General features: G+C 36.7%; 4 protein-coding genes across 6 annotated transcripts in view; 3 read left to right on the top strand and 1 right to left on the bottom strand.

The window, feature by feature from the left end:
* The window catches only part of LOC107273083 (protein unc-13 homolog 4B), a 22,454-nt gene extending 18,789 nt beyond the window's left edge, over window positions 1-3,665 (bottom strand). The window contains exon 1 of one of the 3 annotated variants that reach the window (XM_015750901.2): window positions 3,070-3,665. In XM_015750901.2, the coding sequence (XP_015606387.1) occupies window positions 3,070-3,518 (449 nt within the window). In that variant the 5' untranslated portion in view covers window positions 3,519-3,665. Of the gene's footprint in view, window positions 1-1,089; window positions 1,752-3,069 lie in introns of those variants that run through there. The other 2 variants (XM_015750910.2, XM_015750922.2) reach the window with 2 other exon arrangements.
* Window positions 3,666-9,070: 5,405 nt separating this feature from the next.
* Window positions 9,071-10,246, top strand: LOC112495097 (the record flags this gene model as incomplete). Its single annotated transcript, XM_025089994.1, has 1 exon — window positions 9,071-10,246. A coding segment is annotated over exon 1 (948 nt), but the record flags the coding sequence as incomplete, so codon positions are not given.
* A 42-nt stretch (window positions 10,247-10,288) lies between these two features.
* LOC107271906 (homeobox protein Hox-A4-like) lies at window positions 10,289-11,113 on the top strand. Its single transcript, XM_025090236.1, has 2 exons — window positions 10,289-10,310; window positions 10,706-11,113. The coding sequence occupies exons 1-2, from the start codon at window positions 10,289-10,291 to the stop codon at window positions 11,077-11,079; spliced, it is 396 nt and encodes a 131-aa protein (XP_024946004.1). The 3' UTR covers window positions 11,080-11,113.
* Window positions 11,114-11,916: 803 nt separating this feature from the next.
* On the top strand, window positions 11,917-14,264 carry LOC107271912. Its single transcript, XM_015748486.2, has 5 exons — window positions 11,917-12,118; window positions 12,205-12,518; window positions 12,601-12,820; window positions 12,886-13,301; window positions 13,383-14,264. Exons 1-5 carry the CDS (start codon window positions 11,940-11,942, stop codon window positions 13,700-13,702), a joined length of 1,449 nt encoding a protein of 482 aa, XP_015603972.1. The 5' UTR covers window positions 11,917-11,939; the 3' UTR covers window positions 13,703-14,264.
* The last annotated feature ends 3,621 nt before the right edge of the window (window positions 14,265-17,885 follow it).

Raw genomic sequence — 17,885 nt, forward strand, 5'->3', positions numbered from 1 at the left:
CCCCTCGTAGAGTTTCTTCAACTTGAGTCTCATTTCGAGTGAAATACTAAATACCCAGTTAACAGTCTAAGCAAGCACATTTGTCAGTCTCATGTACCAAGAAATTTGAAACATAATACCAAGCTGTCTAATGAACCAATAAAATTTTTTAAAACAGATCCTGGAAATACATCTCTAAAGTCAAATTAAAAGTGGTCCTAACCTAATTTCGGGGAAGGAATAATTAATTCCACCCACAAAAATTGAAAGAATTTAGATATAAAAAGTGAATGCGGTACTGCAATGTATCTGCAAAATCATCAATCAACATGACATTTCTAAAGTTACGTAAGACAAAGTGATAAAATCTTCGTGATTTTCAACCTAATCAACTTTTATATAAAAAACAAAATAGTCACATAAACATAACATTATTCATTGTAATCTCATTGAGGGTTCTCATATAGTAACTTGCTCTGAGGAGAGACTGTGCTTCTCAATAGAAATTACAAGGAGTCCACAACATAGTCGAATAAACAAATCTATAGAGTGAAATAAAGATTCTCGTGAAGAAGAAAAAAAAATGATGAAAGCGTCAATCATTGAATTCGTTCGTTTCATTGACATATGAATGAACAGGAACTCCTGTTAAAGAAATACTAGACAAAAAGTATTTTTCATAATGGGCACTATGACAATTTATGCAGACGAATTCATTCTATTGATTTTGTTACAAGGAACTAGAAAAAGTTTGCACGAGCAAGATGAGGCCACTTAAAAATATCAAATTTTTCCATACGCAGTACAAAAAAAAATTGTACTACCATTTTATGGTTAAAAATAGAATTATCAGAAATTTACTTGAAAAACGTTTGTACAGTGATTCTACCTACGTGTCTCGTATGACGTAACTTCGATGTAATATATAATAACTTAGGACAGGCAAATTTGAACACACAAGATTAAGTGTCGTGAACAAATTTTTTAAATTGTAAAATTCGTTAATGTGAGAAAATATGATTTCTTATGAAATACAATATAATAGGAGTAAACAAAATTAACAATATTTTATAATATTTGGTCCATTGTTAAATAACAAAATATACTCACTGGGGACTACATGATAGTGAAACTGGAAGTTTTACAGAAGCGTCCTCAGTGATTTCACTGGTAACATCAATAGTCACTTTAGATTTCAAATTTTGATTGCGTTTCCAAAATGCCCACGACATTGTTGTATCAGTACACTAAAACACTTTTCAAAATTTCGCGTCAAGAAAGAAACAAATTTAAAAAATATTAAAAGATTTTTAAATTTTTTCACTGCACAGTAATTTTTTTTAAATTAATTCGCGCACCTAACTCTTTGAAAGTAAGAAGCCAACTGTGTTACCATTAATGTATGAAGCTTTTGTAACTTCCAATAATTATCTTACTTCTTCCTCCCAATTATCTTATCTACTTATTTCGCTCTTCACTATCTTTTTTGGATGACATTTGTGATTTACAAATATATGTATAAAGAAAAGCTTTAAAAAATCACGGAAGCGTTGCCAATAGATAGTTTCCTTCACTTATCACTATTTTATCAGTCACAGTTATTATTATAGTTGCCGAATGAACATTGATAACGGTGTCCCCAGCATTAATTATACGAGGAGTCCTAATTATCATAAGTAGATAGAAGAACGAATCTCACGAAATAATTTTTCAAATTTCTATTATGGCACTATACAAAAGTTTTGGTTTTGCAAGATTATCAAAACAGGTGTTGCGATCCGAAGAGCCGCCGACTAACTGAGAGGAAACGTACAGTTTCCACAACTCTTGCGTAACGACATAATTATCCCTACAAAAATATGTAATCGTTTCACCATATTCAATAGAAATATGACGTGTAAGCAGAAAAAAATAAAAATTTTTTATAAACACAGCAAATACAGGAAATACCTTTTAGAGAATTTCAATTAATTAGCAATTAAAACAATTATAACATTTATTATATCATGCAAAATATTATTTCAAAATGAAATTAATTTCCAATAAAAATTTCAATTTGTAAATTTTTGTTTACTATTTTCACGTACACGACATATGTCATGTACACGCACGTGTTTATTGAGATGTACATGAATATGAGAAAGATGTATATATAAAAGAAACAGAATTACAGCGATAATGTACTATCGTTGAAAATGGCTTTTTTATTGATAATTAAAATTATAGAATATAGACATTTTTGACTATGATATTATTATGTACAACATAATATTCCTGGTATTTATTTCTTAAGCCAATGTACCTCTAATTCACGTAACGTTTAAAAGAAATTCAAATTCGGACATTACACCTATGTATAGTAAATCAAAGATCTAATTTTAGCCCGAAATAATTACCGATAAAAAGATACTTAATAAAATAACTGAACATAAAGGTAGCTTTGAACTCTTGAGAAATCGACGGGAAATTCACTAAAAAAAAAGAATTTCGTAATTACATACACAGCTGAGTGAATTGATGGAGGTGGAGTCGGTGTAACGTTCAGGTTCGATGCACACAGGAAGTCCATTACGCACATGCGTGTAACAACCACGCATGCGATTAGACACCCTACGTTGATTTTCATGAACGTATATACAATTGCTACAAACGCGCGTGGTTCACACGAGGAGTGACTCACTTGCGCGTTTCCCTGACAACCTGTCCTGTGTTTCGTTTTCCATTTGTATTTCCTGGGGTCTTTAAACTCCGTACCGATAAACCTTCAATTGAGTTATCGATCGATTAATTTTTAAATTGATTCATGATAACGATATGAACATTCGTAAAATTTGATATATTATTTTATCATCGAATTAATTATGCCATCAATAATTGGCGACATTATGCTATCGATAACACCATGCTGTCAGTGTACGCTTAACGAATACAACCTGTAATAATGTCACTGCCTATGATAATCGTACGTGCAATGAAAAAGTAATAATGATTAAAATAAATTTTTATCTATGACAATAAACAGAGTTGAAAAATCTTATTGAGTAATAATTTTTATATTGTAAACAATGATAATCAATGTCTTTTACTTACCCCGTAACGATTGCTGGATAAACTTTGTTTTTGATGTTTTTGAGAATTCCGTGTTTTATTTTGAAATACCAATTAAAACCGCGCTTTGGGCCGCAGTACGTAATCGATGCACTATTTAATTGTACACTATCAGTTATATGATTCCTTTCGATTTTTTCCCAATTTTCATTATACCAAATCGCCGGCACTTCCTCGGGATGTATTACCAGATACGAACTCCAGGAATTCGAGGACGAGGATCCACCCGAGTTTCTAGAACGGTTCAAAATTTTATTTCGCAAATTCCTGTCCTGTAAATCCGATCGGACAGTGGTATCAGTCATTATCGAATAATCGCGATTAATAACCGATAATGTATTTTTGTCCTGATTTTTCTTTTTTTTCGAACTTTCTTTGTTCACTTTGATTTCACTGTTATCCGTTACTGGCTTTACTACCATAGCCAACATTTTTTTAAATATAATTTTAGATTATGCATTTTTCTTATTCATTTGCTTTATTTATTATCATCCAATGAAACTGTGCAATATTAATTATTTTATAAGATCGGTAAACTATTATCATTGTTATATACTACGTAGAAGAGGATACGCGTCCCGTTGGTTCGAAGGGATACTGAAGACTAAAGCTAAATGGGGTTCGCCAAGAATAACGTACCGGTCTGTTAACAGACTGGTGGGAGTCCCTGTACTTTTATTTTCCCTGTTATCATCCCAACTTTTAACCACTAATCCTTTTACCACAGTATCGTTTTTCAAGACTCGATAAAGAAATAATGCAGGAATCAGATTACGAAACCCAAGATGCATTCTCTGTACAGAAACATGGTAACAGTTGACTGAGCATGAAACTAGTTGAAAGTCAGTAAAGAAAAAAGCGGATAATTCCGAATAGAAACGTTATTAATTAAATAATTTTTTATCTTAATCACTATAAAAAATAAATCTATTAATTTACTTGTTTTTTTCTTGCTATAAATTTTACTAGAAAATACCTTACTTTTTTTATCCCTCTTCGTACGTTCGTTTGAACAAAGAAATAATGCCGGATTCTCAGACGCATTTTTGATGACCACAGTGCGCAGGTATGTTCCATCTATAATCTTTGTGGTAAGAACGATCGGCAGTTTCGCAAAATAATTGCAGTATGTAACAATGACATATATGAATGATGAATATAGCCGGAGGTACGACGTATAATTTAATATATATCACGTGCTACAGTTTATATACAGACGTTTTTGTTCCAGACTGAAATGAAAGCCTATTTGGAATCAATGGAATACTGGGAAATCTTAGTATCCTTTGTCAGGTTAGGTTAAATCAATTTCATCATGAGGAAAAAACACTACGGGAAACTGAATTTCAAGCGGAAGACTCCAATCAGAACAGTTCACCGAATCATTTATTTTTACTTATTTGATTAGTATTTTATTAAAGCGAAACAATTGTCACGAATATTTTGATAAGGTGTAATCGTAGCAATTAACCCGAAAGTAATATTCCTGATGCAAACCATGATTACGATTGCGCAATGAATACCGTAGTAGCGTAGCACGTTTCTCTTGTACATGAAATCGAACAATGCTTGACGGAAAATGCACAAGAGAACTGTTAATAAGGATCTTTCCTCTTGCATTGTTTGTTTACCAAAAGCCACGTGCTTGGAATATAAACGTCATACACCAGGAAGTCTAAATTCTATACGATATTACAGTCAGTGATGACAATATTTTTGGGTCCAATTTTACGATTCTTGGATCATAGTTAAGGTGTTTCGAAATTCACTGCAAGTACTGTGAGCGTGGATGTGTCTCGCTCTATTGTACGAAGTTGAACAGGGGCTCAATGATATTCATAGTACTGACGATGAATTTAGGAATGTACCTGTAATCATCTAAAAAAATCATTTTTTTTTTGTTATATCATGGATCGAGTCTAGATTGTCGACGTGTTATTGTACTTATTGAGTAAATTGAAAATTATATTTTGTTTTTCAAATTGGTCGAACATATTTTTCATACGAAAATCGAACCGTGTTAATAATAATGATGAATTAATAAAATTTTGGTTTGGTTTTTACGTTTTTGTGCGATTACGTCATTGTGGTGAGATAAAAACTTGTGGTTTACGAATCGAATATCTTGGGGATTCCTCTTTGGTTTACTAAAAATAACACTCCTGTCAGGAGCGATAAGTCTGTGGCGGTATATGAATGTTATCGGTTCTAAAACGGAATAAATACAGACATCTTTCACGGAAACAGGAGCGATTGGCAAATTAAGTTAGTATTTGCATCTAGTGCGGACGTTTACGAGTTAACTTACTGAGAAATTAATTGAACTCTAGTTGAACTTTTGTAACAGTGCGATGCACGTGGGATGCTTAATTAATTTAATTGTCTCAAATGCTTTTACACGCTTAAAATCATCGTGGGCTACGACTGCTTTTTTACTGTCAGTAATACTTCTTGGATGATTGATCCGTTTTGAACAATTAATTGAATTAAATAATTAATCTATTATTTAATAGGCACTTTTTTGTCAATTTTTCTGTATATTGTATAATAAATTAACTGATGCAAGATCCATCTGTATGGAACGAGAGGAAATATTAATTCACTTCTTTATCATTCAGGTATGATACGCTTTGATATCGATTTATCCACTTTATCGACGGTGCTGCGACCTTTGAACTACTTCTAGAAAGAAAGGTCAGAGGGAGCAAGTAGCGCAAATAGTTTTCCCAAGTGTCGGTAAAAATATTTAGTTAATATTGTGCAACTTGCAATTTCTTTAAGAATAAACGTGGCATATATTTTATGTAGTTAATTGCACTATAAAAGTCAGGCAAAGTATTCTAATAAATGAAAATAATTTTACTATTATATTGTAAGAACGAGCAGAAATATGTATAAATATAATTATCACGAATGCAATCATCCTTAGTAATAGGTATATAGTATAGCAAAGCAAAGACATAAATAAAATATTTAAATTCCTATAATACCAATTCAATATTCCTCCATGGGTCAGCTTATAACGAATTTTAAACAAGTTGAAAAAGATCTTGACGATCCACCCCTAAAACGTGAAATGATACCAGATAGTACAACACAAGGGAACAACAAATACGAAGCTCACGGACTACGGGGGTGGATTGAGATGTACAGGGGTGTGGCCGTGTCCTGGATAAAGCTGAAGACAACCAATCATATCAAAGACAACCCCACCAACACTCGTTTCCCTCTTCGCACCACCAATCGCCGTAAACCCACGCGAATCCACGGCTAATTGCCCCCGGTTTAATATCGCATATGGAATGAAATCCAGGGATAAGGCAGCAGAATGCAGGATGGGATATGGGGCTGGGACAGAGGAAAAGGGGGTAGAAAAACTTCAAGCTAGAAGATGAAGCTGTAGATGGAAATACATATACAACCCACGTACCAGCCTAACTAAACAGCAAGTATATAAGTTCGGCATCAGATCTTCGCATATGTGGAATACGTATTTTACATATGCAAATACTTATCTCCATACATGCCGATGCACAGACAGAGTTCAATTCGATTGAATTAATTTTGAAAAAAATTCGTACTACCTTGTACCCTTTTTTTATATTGGACTTCGAGCTCAAATATCCGGGATCGGTATTGCCTGCATCAAGTGCATTGAAAATTATTGATTTTCGATTAAATTGAAGCACATATGGAATATGCATACTGATAACGAGTCAGATTGGATTGTTTTTTTTTTTTAATTTTGGTCAAAGATTCTTAATCAGAAACGGAATTACTAATAAAAATAATAAAAATTCGTGAAAGGTTCTCAAAATTAATTATATTGACGTCGTAAGAGAAACATCCCTTATACGAAATTCCGTAAGACGAATAAAAGGCCGCTGCCATATTCGTCTTATATATATCAGTCGTAAGGGGTCTCTTATAAAGCGTAGCAATTATTCGAGTAAAATACTTGCCGAAATTTCGGTGATAAATCCAACTCTGTAATAAGGGTGACTCGCAAGTCATTTGTACCCCTGTTACGGGGACAAGGGAAGGGAGGTTTGGTATTGAGCTTCAATAGAAATTCTTTCGTCCTCCCAGTCCCCTATTTAATTTAAACATTTGTCCCCCCCGTTACACCATTCCCCCGGATCGTCTTGGCGTTGCTGATCTCTTCGCGCTTTCGTCCCCATCAGCATCCCCAGACATGGATCTACCCAACTCTGAGCTTCTTACTCGAAAGCTAATAATTACTCGACTTTATACAGTGTGACTGTAATAACTCCGAATTCCGTATTCTCCCTCTGATCCCCCTTTAGTAATTTCTCGCTCGATTCCAACACCTAAAATTGATATTCGACCAATATTATTTTTTTACTTAACTTCATCAAACCCCGAGGCAACGATATTATTGCATAACAAAAAATATATTTAAATTAAACAAATTTACTGTCGGTCGAAAATCATTTTGCATTGTATAATTTTACGTTATTTATAGGGAAACTACATTTTCACCGACACTATCGATTTTAGGGATTATTCTACAACTTTTCACTATATTTGGAATTTATAGCTTAATATGAAGTTCATAATGGTCTTCGTACTTTGATAGTTTAACGGGTTATTACCTCCGCTAATTTATCTGTTATAGTTGGAACACGTGGGATAGTTTAGTGGTTGAAAATTAATGAACGATATGAATAACGCGTCTACCGATTTTATTAAAGATTTAGCGATGCCTTAAAGTTTTTACGTCAGAGATGCTTTTGTAACGGGTTAACCAAAGCTGTGCGGAAATAATTAAGCTCTTGACATTGGCCATAAGCTCCTTAGAGTTTTTCCGGGGTACTGAAATTCCTACGAGCCCATCAACGGCTAATGAGAGATTCGGGGTGAGGAAGGAGGGGTGATGGGGGGGGGATAAACTTTTGCCAGAGAAAAAAATAATTAAACAATTTATAGTGAAACAAATTGAAATAGATCGCAGGGTGCATCATTGGCTCGAAACTAATTAAATCAATCGATACCTTATCGATGACAATAAATCAGTACGGAAAGGTCAAGTTTTGTAATAAAAAATTTCTAAGCTAAGAATTGCACGTGTTACGTAATTAAAATATTTTGTAATTCTTCGAACCTGTTTAATTATTTTTATCAGCCAATTTTGATCAGACGTATATAGTAAATTTTCCGGATAAACATATCGTGTTAACGCAATCAGATTGGTTGACGGTTACCAAGACGCGATTAGGTCATGAGGAAAACAGGGGTTGTAAAAAAAGCAGAGGCCAGGATTAAATAACCTCATCATCATTAGTCGGCACCTAATTACCAGAGCGTCTTAGACGCAGATGACATCATTGCCGAGGAGCCGGGTGAGCTCAGCTATACTGCGCTCTACGAAAGCTTATTAATGGGTTGCATAGCGTGGGGCAAAAAGGTAAGAGACTCCCCGCAAATAAGCCCCATGAGAATCCAAGGGGCGTGGTTCACCCTCTATGTTGGCCAATGAACGTGCTGCTCCGTTCCCATCGACGGAAAAATATTGACCGCTGGATTATGCGGTCCATTTGGGGGTTGCAGAGGTGAACGCGGCCGACTGATTGGGGGATGCTGGGGGTAAATACCCCGTCACGTACGGGATCATTAGCCGGATATCCTTAGTCCCGACTAGTGTTACCAGTGATCTGCGCTGACATCATTATTCGCAAAAGCTCTCGAAAGCACTCGGTATTTTCTTGATCCTCTGTGCTGATGCTGACTGAGCTTGCATCTACGATTTTAAACGTTCTTACCGGTGCTCTTGTGCTTTTTGGATGGACCGCCACGGAATTTGAGGTTGTAAAAAGATTTTTCATTGATTGGACCACATTTTGGATTATCGAATAAATATATTTTCGAGTGGTTAAAAATGCGTGCTTAAAGCTCTACTTAAAAAAGGGACGATTTCTGGGTCGGTTTGAAGTTTCTTGAAACTCTTTTAGAAAGATGTGACTAACAGTGAGTGCTATTAGTGGAAAGGACTCTTCTGAGAATTTGTGCTTTTGGGTATGTGGATTTTTGTTAATTTTTGAGATAATTTTTGGCTCAGTGTATTTTTGCGCGGAAAGTATATCGCGATTGTCAGTGTGTTGACAGTGAAATTCAAAGTGCCAATAGATTTTTAAAAAATTGGTGTCTAGAAATTTTTGGAGAAATTTTCCAAACAAAATTTTACGGTAAGATGCAAACGAATGATCCGACGGGTCACGTAATCATGGAAGATCTGTCAGATAGGAGTGAAAACAGTCATTCGGAATTTAAGGTGAATGGTTTCCAGGATTATAACAGAATTAAGGAACTGAATTTATCTCTGGAGAAAATCAAAGACGAGCCAATTATCGAATCGAAGGATTTTCATTTTCCGCTTGATGCTTGCAGACAGCGAAGTATGGTGTTTGATGGATTCTCTGGGGAGAGAAATAGAGATCATTCTGTATCGTTAGAGAAATCCAAGGACTTTACGTTACCTATAACAAAATCAAAGGATCCAGCAAATTATCCTATGGACCGATCGAGCGATGCTGACTCATTTTTGGAATCTCTCTGCAAGGCAAAGGATTCCACTGCAGCTGGTATCCTGTTCAATTTCACGCGAGACGGTCGTCAAAAATCCCTTCAGACGTCCCTGGACAGGAGCAAGGGTCCAGGAATCACGACAGATAGAGAGATCAAAGGTTTTGGGATGCTGAAGAATAATTTATCTATAGATCGAATAAACGAGTTCAATATGTATTTAGATCGAATGCGAGATTCTCATATTGGAAATATTGCCCTGGACCGAATTCCTCCAAATGCATTGCTCGATGCTCCTTCCATGCTGGAATCGAACTACTTCCGGAATTTTCAAATGCAACCAAGAAGTCCTGATCTCGAGACCATCACTCTGGAGGGCATGAGAAGATCACATTTATCCAAGACTGAAAGATCTCCACAGAATTTGGCTACGCAACTTCCACACTCTATCACGCACATGCAACACTCGCAGCAGCAGCAACAACAGCAACAACCCAAATCCTTTACTATTGACTATATTCTTGGACACAAAAATAATCCGCGTGAGAAACATCAGCGAGGTCAGCAACAACAATTTCGCAAACATCAAGGTACAGTATTTACGTTTATGCCAAAGTCGAAAATTTATTATAGGAAAATTAGATAAAAAAAAAAAGAAATGAATAAAAATTGCATCGATGGTATTAAAACAATTCGATCGACTCGAAATAAATAATTTTCCGAACAAATGAGAATCTACGGAGTTGTCATTTCGCTGTCTTTATAGCCTCTGTATTGAAAGGTGGAATTTCAATAAATTTCAGTTTTACTACGCACATCAGGAACAATCAGAAGTATCGCGTTTTCCACAAAACATTTCGAACCTTGCTGATCACTTAAGGTTTACGTACAATTTTCTTTGAAGTAGCTACAAAACCCATAATAAATATTAAAAAAAAAAAAAAAAAAAAATATTAAATTCTTCCTCCTAACTTCTTGTGTCAAAACTCCAAGTATATTGATAATGATTTGGCGGTAGTCAAAACTATTGTAGGGAGGACACCTTGAATTCCTGAATATGACAATATAATTGCAGGTTTCGAAAATTCAGCAAAGAACGGTTCCTCGAGTACAAGTTCGGCTGGTCCAGGAGGTGGCGGAGGAGGAGGTGATAATAGAAGTAACGGTGGTGGAAAATCAAAAAGGGTTCGAACGATATTCACGGCAGAGCAACTCGAGAAACTTGAGGGTGAGTTTGCAAGGCAGCAATACATGGTTGGGCCTGAGAGACAGTACCTGGCCCACGCCCTGAGACTCACTGAGGCTCAGGTTAAGGTCTGGTTTCAAAATCGGCGAATAAAGTGGCGCAAACATCATCACGAGCAACAGAGTCAGCAGCTGCGCGAAATACATCAGCGATCACTCTCATCCCTGGAGCACGAGGATTGTGACGAGACTGGAGAGTGGTGAACAACCCTGAATCCACCCGAGAAATTCACCCCGAATATATGAAACTCTCATTCGTTGGATGAACTTTTATATTAATTCTGCAACTTCTCTTATGGACTATTGGACGTTCAATGCCAATTTTTTTGCTTAGCTGTTTTCTGAACGGGTTGTGGTTTTTTGAGAACTATTTTTCTTATTCTTTTTATTATTTATTTTTTGATCGTATACGGTGACTATATAATCGAGCAGGCCTGGTATCCGTATCAGTCTTTTTTTATTTGTGGATATTAAGTATTATTTTTATTTTTTTGAAAATAAAAGCAAAAAACTTTTGATCTATACGAGGGAGAGAAGAAAATCGAAAAGGAGCATAATTCAAATAGAAGAACACTTTGTGTTGAGAAAATATATAAAATAACAGAACATCGTTCGTTCATACTCGTGAAAGAATTTCTTTCGAAAGGACCAAAAAGAACGACCAATGTGTCTCGAGCATTTTTATACAAGCCTCAAATATAGATTTGATCAAGGATACGAGGCATTTTGGAAAAGATCTTTCCGTACTCAGCAAGCAGCTAAACGGTACTTTAACAATAACAAAAACTTTGACGTTTCCGAACTACACAAGTTCTGCGACTCTACATGCTACTACAGATTTGGATACTCATGAGAATTGATTAAGCCCAAAATCAATTAATGTGAAAATTTCGATTGATATGATTTTTGAAACTTTTCAAAAAAATCTATTAAAGCGATCTGTGTGTCGTAAATTATGAATGTACGATTCTTGTGAAGAAGTCGCGCTTTTCACTAAGATACTTTTGAACGAAGAGATACCTCCAGCAAAAATTCCCAAAAAGTTATAATTCATATAAAAGAATATGGAAGAAACCAACCTTGAGAATTTACAAGCGAATAAGTTACGAAAATCAAAATGCATGGCTTCGCATCTTCCATCATGGCCGTCGAGATCTCCGACGAATGGTGGAGGTGCCGCCGACGCATACTGGAAATACGCCCAAAGAAATCCCCATATAACGTCTCACCCTCACGGCGAAAGGTGAATATTTTGTCAAAAAGATTACCGCAAAAAATTTTCTTTTATTTATAAACGACAAAAAAAATCTTTCTCAATTTCTTATCCAGGAAATACGATTACAACTTAGTGGATCCCATAGCGAGTTACTCCACAACAAATTCCTACAAACCATATAAGCAATTCAAAAGAATTCAAACAAGCACTTTGCCGCCAAAATATGCCCAGCAAGTCTCCGATCAAGCGTACCGTGAAGAAACGGGTATAAAGAGCACAAGAAACAAACTCCTGGCAAACAACATAGCGATTGCTAGAAGAAATCGTTATAAGACCGATCTGGATGACGGTGACGATTTAAAGTACGAGGATGACGATATAGAAGTATCAGCTGATGAAAATCCCGAAGATGACGTGGTCGAACAAGGTAGAAAATTGGATAAAAGAAAATTTAATAATAAAAGTCAAAAACATGGATCTAGATAAAAAATATTATTTTACTATTTCAGGAGATGATGATCGCGAAGATAATTACGTATACACTGAAAAGGATTACGAGGAACAAGAAGCTGACGATGAGGTCGATGAAGAGTCAGACACCTTACCTCAAATGCACCGCCGGATGCGATGCAGAGTTCACGCGGAATTACAACACCGAGCCCAACAGGAGGCTCGAAGACTTCAGCAACAACGTATTCACAAATTGCAACAAAAACAAATGCAGCCACGGTACGATAACAATAAACATATTTTTGTCTTTGTATATTTATACATAATTCTTTGACGATGTGAAGCTGTCGTCATACGAACATGCACGAGACGTCATACGGAGACGTTGCGGACTTGGCGTCGGAAGAAGAGGTCACGACGCCACCGACGCCACCGACGCCACCCTTATCACCGCGTAAATCTTCGAGACGGCCATCGCTACTACAACAAACAATACAATCCCGTGCACAACCGAGGGAACATACCGATCGATACAAAGTGATAAAACCGACCTCACCGCAACCTCAGCAAAATCGTAGATCTCATACAACAAGAGCAGACCTGGAATCTTTCAGGGAAGCTGAACTGTTGAATTCCCACCCAAAGAAATGCTACGTTTGTGGCGAATCGGCTAATCCCGCTGCATCCAAGATGCCTTCTGGAAGGAAAACCGACTGCCGCTTGCAAGACAGCAGAGGCTTCACAGTCAAGGGGCCAGTTGGTACGTATTTTTAATATGTCGATAAATTTATGAATTTTTGAATGAAAATTCAATTTTATCAAAATCATATGAAAATTTCAGGAGACGACGGCGAAGCAAGGGAATTGAATATCTGCGGCCGTTGTGCGACGAGACACGATATGACGGATTTCGGATTATCTTATGAGGCATCGCGATCCCCATTACCATTGTATTCAATGAAACCACGAAGATCGAGAAATATTAGATCGCCCGATTACGCGGCGCAGATCGACGACGAACAAAACCTGGATCAAAATTCATTTACGTACACACCTGGATCATCGAGGCATTCCAGAGATCACGGTACGGTTCTTCGGGAAAGAACTAGACACTCCCTTCAGACGGCTCGCGATCCTTCGAGTACTCATTACAATCACTGAAGATTAAACGCTCGTCTGCCAAGACGATAAAATCTCATCGAGGAGAAATCGGCAAAAATTAATCCAACGATCGAGAAGAAGTTTCGTGAAGGAATGAAAAACTTTGAAAAAAAAAAAAGCGATCTTGATTAACGTCGATCGCGATCCCATAACGTGTAATATATATTTTTATATAAGTCTTAAAGTCACGCAAGTATCATAACGTGAGCACGTGTTGTATCCGTTAAAAATAATATCAAGAAAAAAATGATAACTTCAAAATTATCATCGTGTACATAAGGAAGAAGCCAAAAATGCGCTACCGCACCCTTATATTTATGAATTGAATTCTTTCTTCTTCTGTTTCTATATTATTCATCCAGACCTGTAACCATGTTGCCAATCAAAAGAAAAGAAAAGCTCGACAAGCAGTGAAACATTCGTGGGAATGTTATGTGAAAATTCATTGTATATACGTGATAACAGTATACTTATACATAATATACATACGCATAGTTATCGCAAAGAATAAACTCTCGAGTCTGTACATTGGACTGATGATTTACTCATTTGATAACCAAAAATAAAATCTAAAAAATCCCATAACCACTTATGTCAAAAAAAATAATTTAATTTTTTGTAGAAAAAAAAAATTAACATTTTTATCGGGACGTTCCGTAACGAAGGAATTATCGATGGAAACCAACCCTAATAAAACCCTGAGGCACACTGAGAGTTCGGATTTTTTCGCAAGCTCTCGTTGCAAAAGATTGATTTTTCCGTATAACGAGATGGTCTCCTCTATCACCCCCGATTCGAGGTTCGGATAGGTAGGTGGACTCGGGAAGTGCAGGAGTAAAAGAGGAGGGTGGTTCGGAGAAGGACGAGAATGGAAAGAGGGATGTCAGGGGTTGGTACGAGGCTGCAAAAGAGGGCAGCAAATGGGAGCAGGAGGGAGTCAGAGCTTTTTACATGGATCCGCAGTATGGCTGCCGGTCTACAAAGGCAAAAGCTCTCCCACCACAAAGCTTTTGTTTAAATATTAATATCACGAGATCTCTCTCCCTTTCTCCCCTTCGCTCGCTCGTTCTCTCCTTCTCTCTTATAACTCCCACAGTCCAGCCACCGCGTCACTTAGCTTTGTACAATTAAACTTAACATCTTTATTCTATCGGAGCCCGAACGAAATAAAGTGCAATAATAATAATTGTTAACAGCAACAATATATCAGTGAATACGATTGAGAATTTTCAAATTATCATGACATAATAAATAATATACCTATATACAGTGCATCTATAGCATTGCATATGCATGTATATACGTATATACAAGTCGTTTTTGCAAAATGGCTACTTCCTCGTCATTCCATCCCTTTTGTCAAGGGTGATAAATTAGTCGGAGCCACGTCAAAGACCCTATGAAAAAATCTCTCCCGAGTCAGACTTTAATAATCGGGATAACGAATTTTTTTTTTTTCAATTTTACGTAAAAATCAAATGCTACAATTTTTCTTGTAATGATCGTAACATCAAATAATTTTCAACTAGATATTTCGTAAGAGTCACCAGTGGGTCTGGCGTGACTGTCACGTCGTTATCCTGACGTTGTAATTACACGGAATTCCACGTGTATTAGCTAATTACTTATCGAACCATCATTACCCTCGTTATCGGGTCCATTAATGTCCCAGCATCGCGGAACTGGAGTATGCACAATCGTCAAGGCTTCTTGCATAGCTACGAAATCTTTCTGAGGTCGTCCGGGCCCGTAAACACGTGGCTTAAAAGTCACAGTATAAAATAAGCTTTCATATCGCGAGCTACACCCCTAGGAGAAATAAGCTCCGCCCCGGGTAACCCCGAAGCCTCCGCCAGCACCCCCTGGCTCTGCAGCTCGTGCACCAACCCCTAGCTCATCGCCGTTGGCATCCGCGGCATTCCAATTAGCTTGCGAATCAAAAGAGCCCCACTGCCTTTGTGGGGTCTCATCCTCTCTTCCCTTACATCCTGCACCCTGTACTAACCCCTGTAGCCTCCCTTATCGCCCTCACTGTAGCAAGTGGCTCTCTGCTTCTCTCTGTTCCTTTAACGCTCTTGTCCCAAGTTTCGTCCTTCTCTGCTTACAGTTAAACCTAAAAACCAGTAGGATTCTTCAGGGACGTCACGTGTTCCCTGACTCTATATGACACGTGAAAAAAAAATTTATATTTTTTAACCGAAATTTACCTACCAGCTTCGTCCAATGAGGAATCGTACGTGATTCGGTGAAACGAAGCTGATCTGATTTGTGAGAAATTCATTTTCCTATTATAATCAATTGAAACTATAGGCTTTTCATGTACGTGCGTTTTTAATTTGCTCCGAGCAAATAAATCTGGTAGAATTTTTATTCGTAATTGACGAAAAATTCGTTTCCGTTTATTGGACAAAATTTTTGTATTTTTTTTATCTTTCGTAAATGGGTGGAACAATACTCGGTATGGAAGAAATCAAAATTTTATTACCCCTCATTTCTGTCCACTTCGTTTACATGCCACTTTGTTTATCGTTCGCAGATATTAAAACTTCAGCATTGTGTATATAACGTGGTATATATATATATATATATATATATTGAGAGTATACATAGATATAGGTATGCATCTCCGTGCGTAGAAATTAATACGTGTATCTTGTAATTGTGGCCGCCATTTAATCCGTCCCGCTAATTACGAGATACTTGAATCTTTGCTGGAATTACTCTGATCTGAAGAAAGACGGAGATATTCCCAAGGGAATTCAATTAAATCATTGAACAATGGATTGAAATTGTTATCACGAAGATTTAAATGTATAGCATTGCTGTCGGTGATATTTTTGAAATCATAGGATACGACTTTTGAATCGTCGAAAAATATGATTTCTCAAAAATTAAATATACTTGGAACAACGATATACGTAATAGACGTAGATTTGCGGCTATGATCAAAGGAAACTAGTTTGGCATTCCTTGGTCCGAAATATGCGAGCAACATTCTGTATGCTTTATATCAAACGAGGACTCCCTTGAAATTCGTACCAGCCGTGGGTTTACATATGTTTACCTATATGCTTACATATGTGAAGCCATATGTTTCTGCATGACTATGGATGCTGGAAGAGAATTCAGTTGCGAAGAATTTTCATGAATTTCCGATTTTCGCAGTGAAACCGTTGCGAGTGTTGAAATAAAGAAAATTCAAGAAGGAGACTTGAAGGATTTTCGAAAATTTTATTAGCAATTTTACACCCTGTAGAAACGACTGGATTATCTAGTGTCGCGATAATTAAAAGGTAACTAAGGGTTCCAAGGGTTGAGAATGGCTCGACAGCCACCCTTGGCTAGGCACATGTTCTGAAGGGATCTTCGTTAAATATACGAAAAGGAAATTAGACCGGGACTATTTTGGCCTGTTTTTTATGAATGAAATTAAGACTAGGACATTGTTAATGATTTCAGTTAATTACATTGCTGCCTTTACGTCAACAGGATTTGCATCCCGAACACCCGTTGCGATAAACTTTATTGCAGTTTTCAGATGCCAGCTTGATAATTACGAAAAAATAAGTTTCAGACTCAATCAGTGTAATCCGAATAAAAATATATTTATGTATTTCACTGTGCATAATGGGACGTATATTTTGATATTATTTTTAATTTGGAACAATTTACGAAATTCTTTTCATTACTTTGGCCTCGTGCGATTTACGTATGATAAATGAAAGTGGTGGACCAACACGTGACACAGTTTGTCCTCTTTAGGCACGGCTTTGACAATTTATCATTTTCTGCGAGGGATGCAGAACAATGGTCCTGAGAGTCAATGTGAGCAACGAATAAATATTTTTACTATGATTAGACACACTTGCATTAGTCCGTGAAACCGCACCTGCATCAGCACCTGCACTATTCTTCCCCAGCATCATATATCATAAATCTGCTCATCACTGATATGCTCATAAAATGCATTTCAATAATGATAGATTCGCATTCCACCCCTGATACGGAGGGGTGGGAATACCCGGAAAATTGTATTATGTCAAACAGACTGGCGTGTTCTTATTTATAGATAAATTTGTACGTAACACGCATGAAATAATATTGTTTTTCTTTCGCTTTATTTACCTCCTATTGATAAGGGTTGCTCCTGGTATATTTTAGGGAGTCGTAAAATGAAAATGAA

Source organism: Cephus cinctus, unplaced genomic scaffold (genome assembly GCF_000341935.2).
Source record: "Cephus cinctus unplaced genomic scaffold, Ccin1 Ccin1_scaffold0087, whole genome shotgun sequence".
Taxonomy (NCBI): Eukaryota; Metazoa; Arthropoda; class Insecta; order Hymenoptera; family Cephidae; genus Cephus; species Cephus cinctus.

Excerpts from the sequence above, each read along its gene's own strand:
- LOC107271906 (XM_025090236.1), top strand. The coding sequence starts at position 10,289 with ATGAATAAAAATTGCATCGATG. Across the intron at positions 10,311-10,705 it reads GAATAAAAATTGCATCGATG|GTTTCGAAAATTCAGCAAAG; the intron begins GTATTAAAACAA and ends ATATAATTGCAG.
- LOC107271912 (XM_015748486.2), top strand. The coding sequence starts at position 11,940 with ATGGAAGAAACCAACCTTGAGAATTTACAAGCGAATAAGTTACGAAAA. Across the intron at positions 12,519-12,600 it reads AGATGACGTGGTCGAACAAG|GAGATGATGATCGCGAAGAT; the intron begins GTAGAAAATTGG and ends TTACTATTTCAG. Across the intron at positions 13,302-13,382 it reads CACAGTCAAGGGGCCAGTTG|GAGACGACGGCGAAGCAAGG; the intron begins GTACGTATTTTT and ends TGAAAATTTCAG.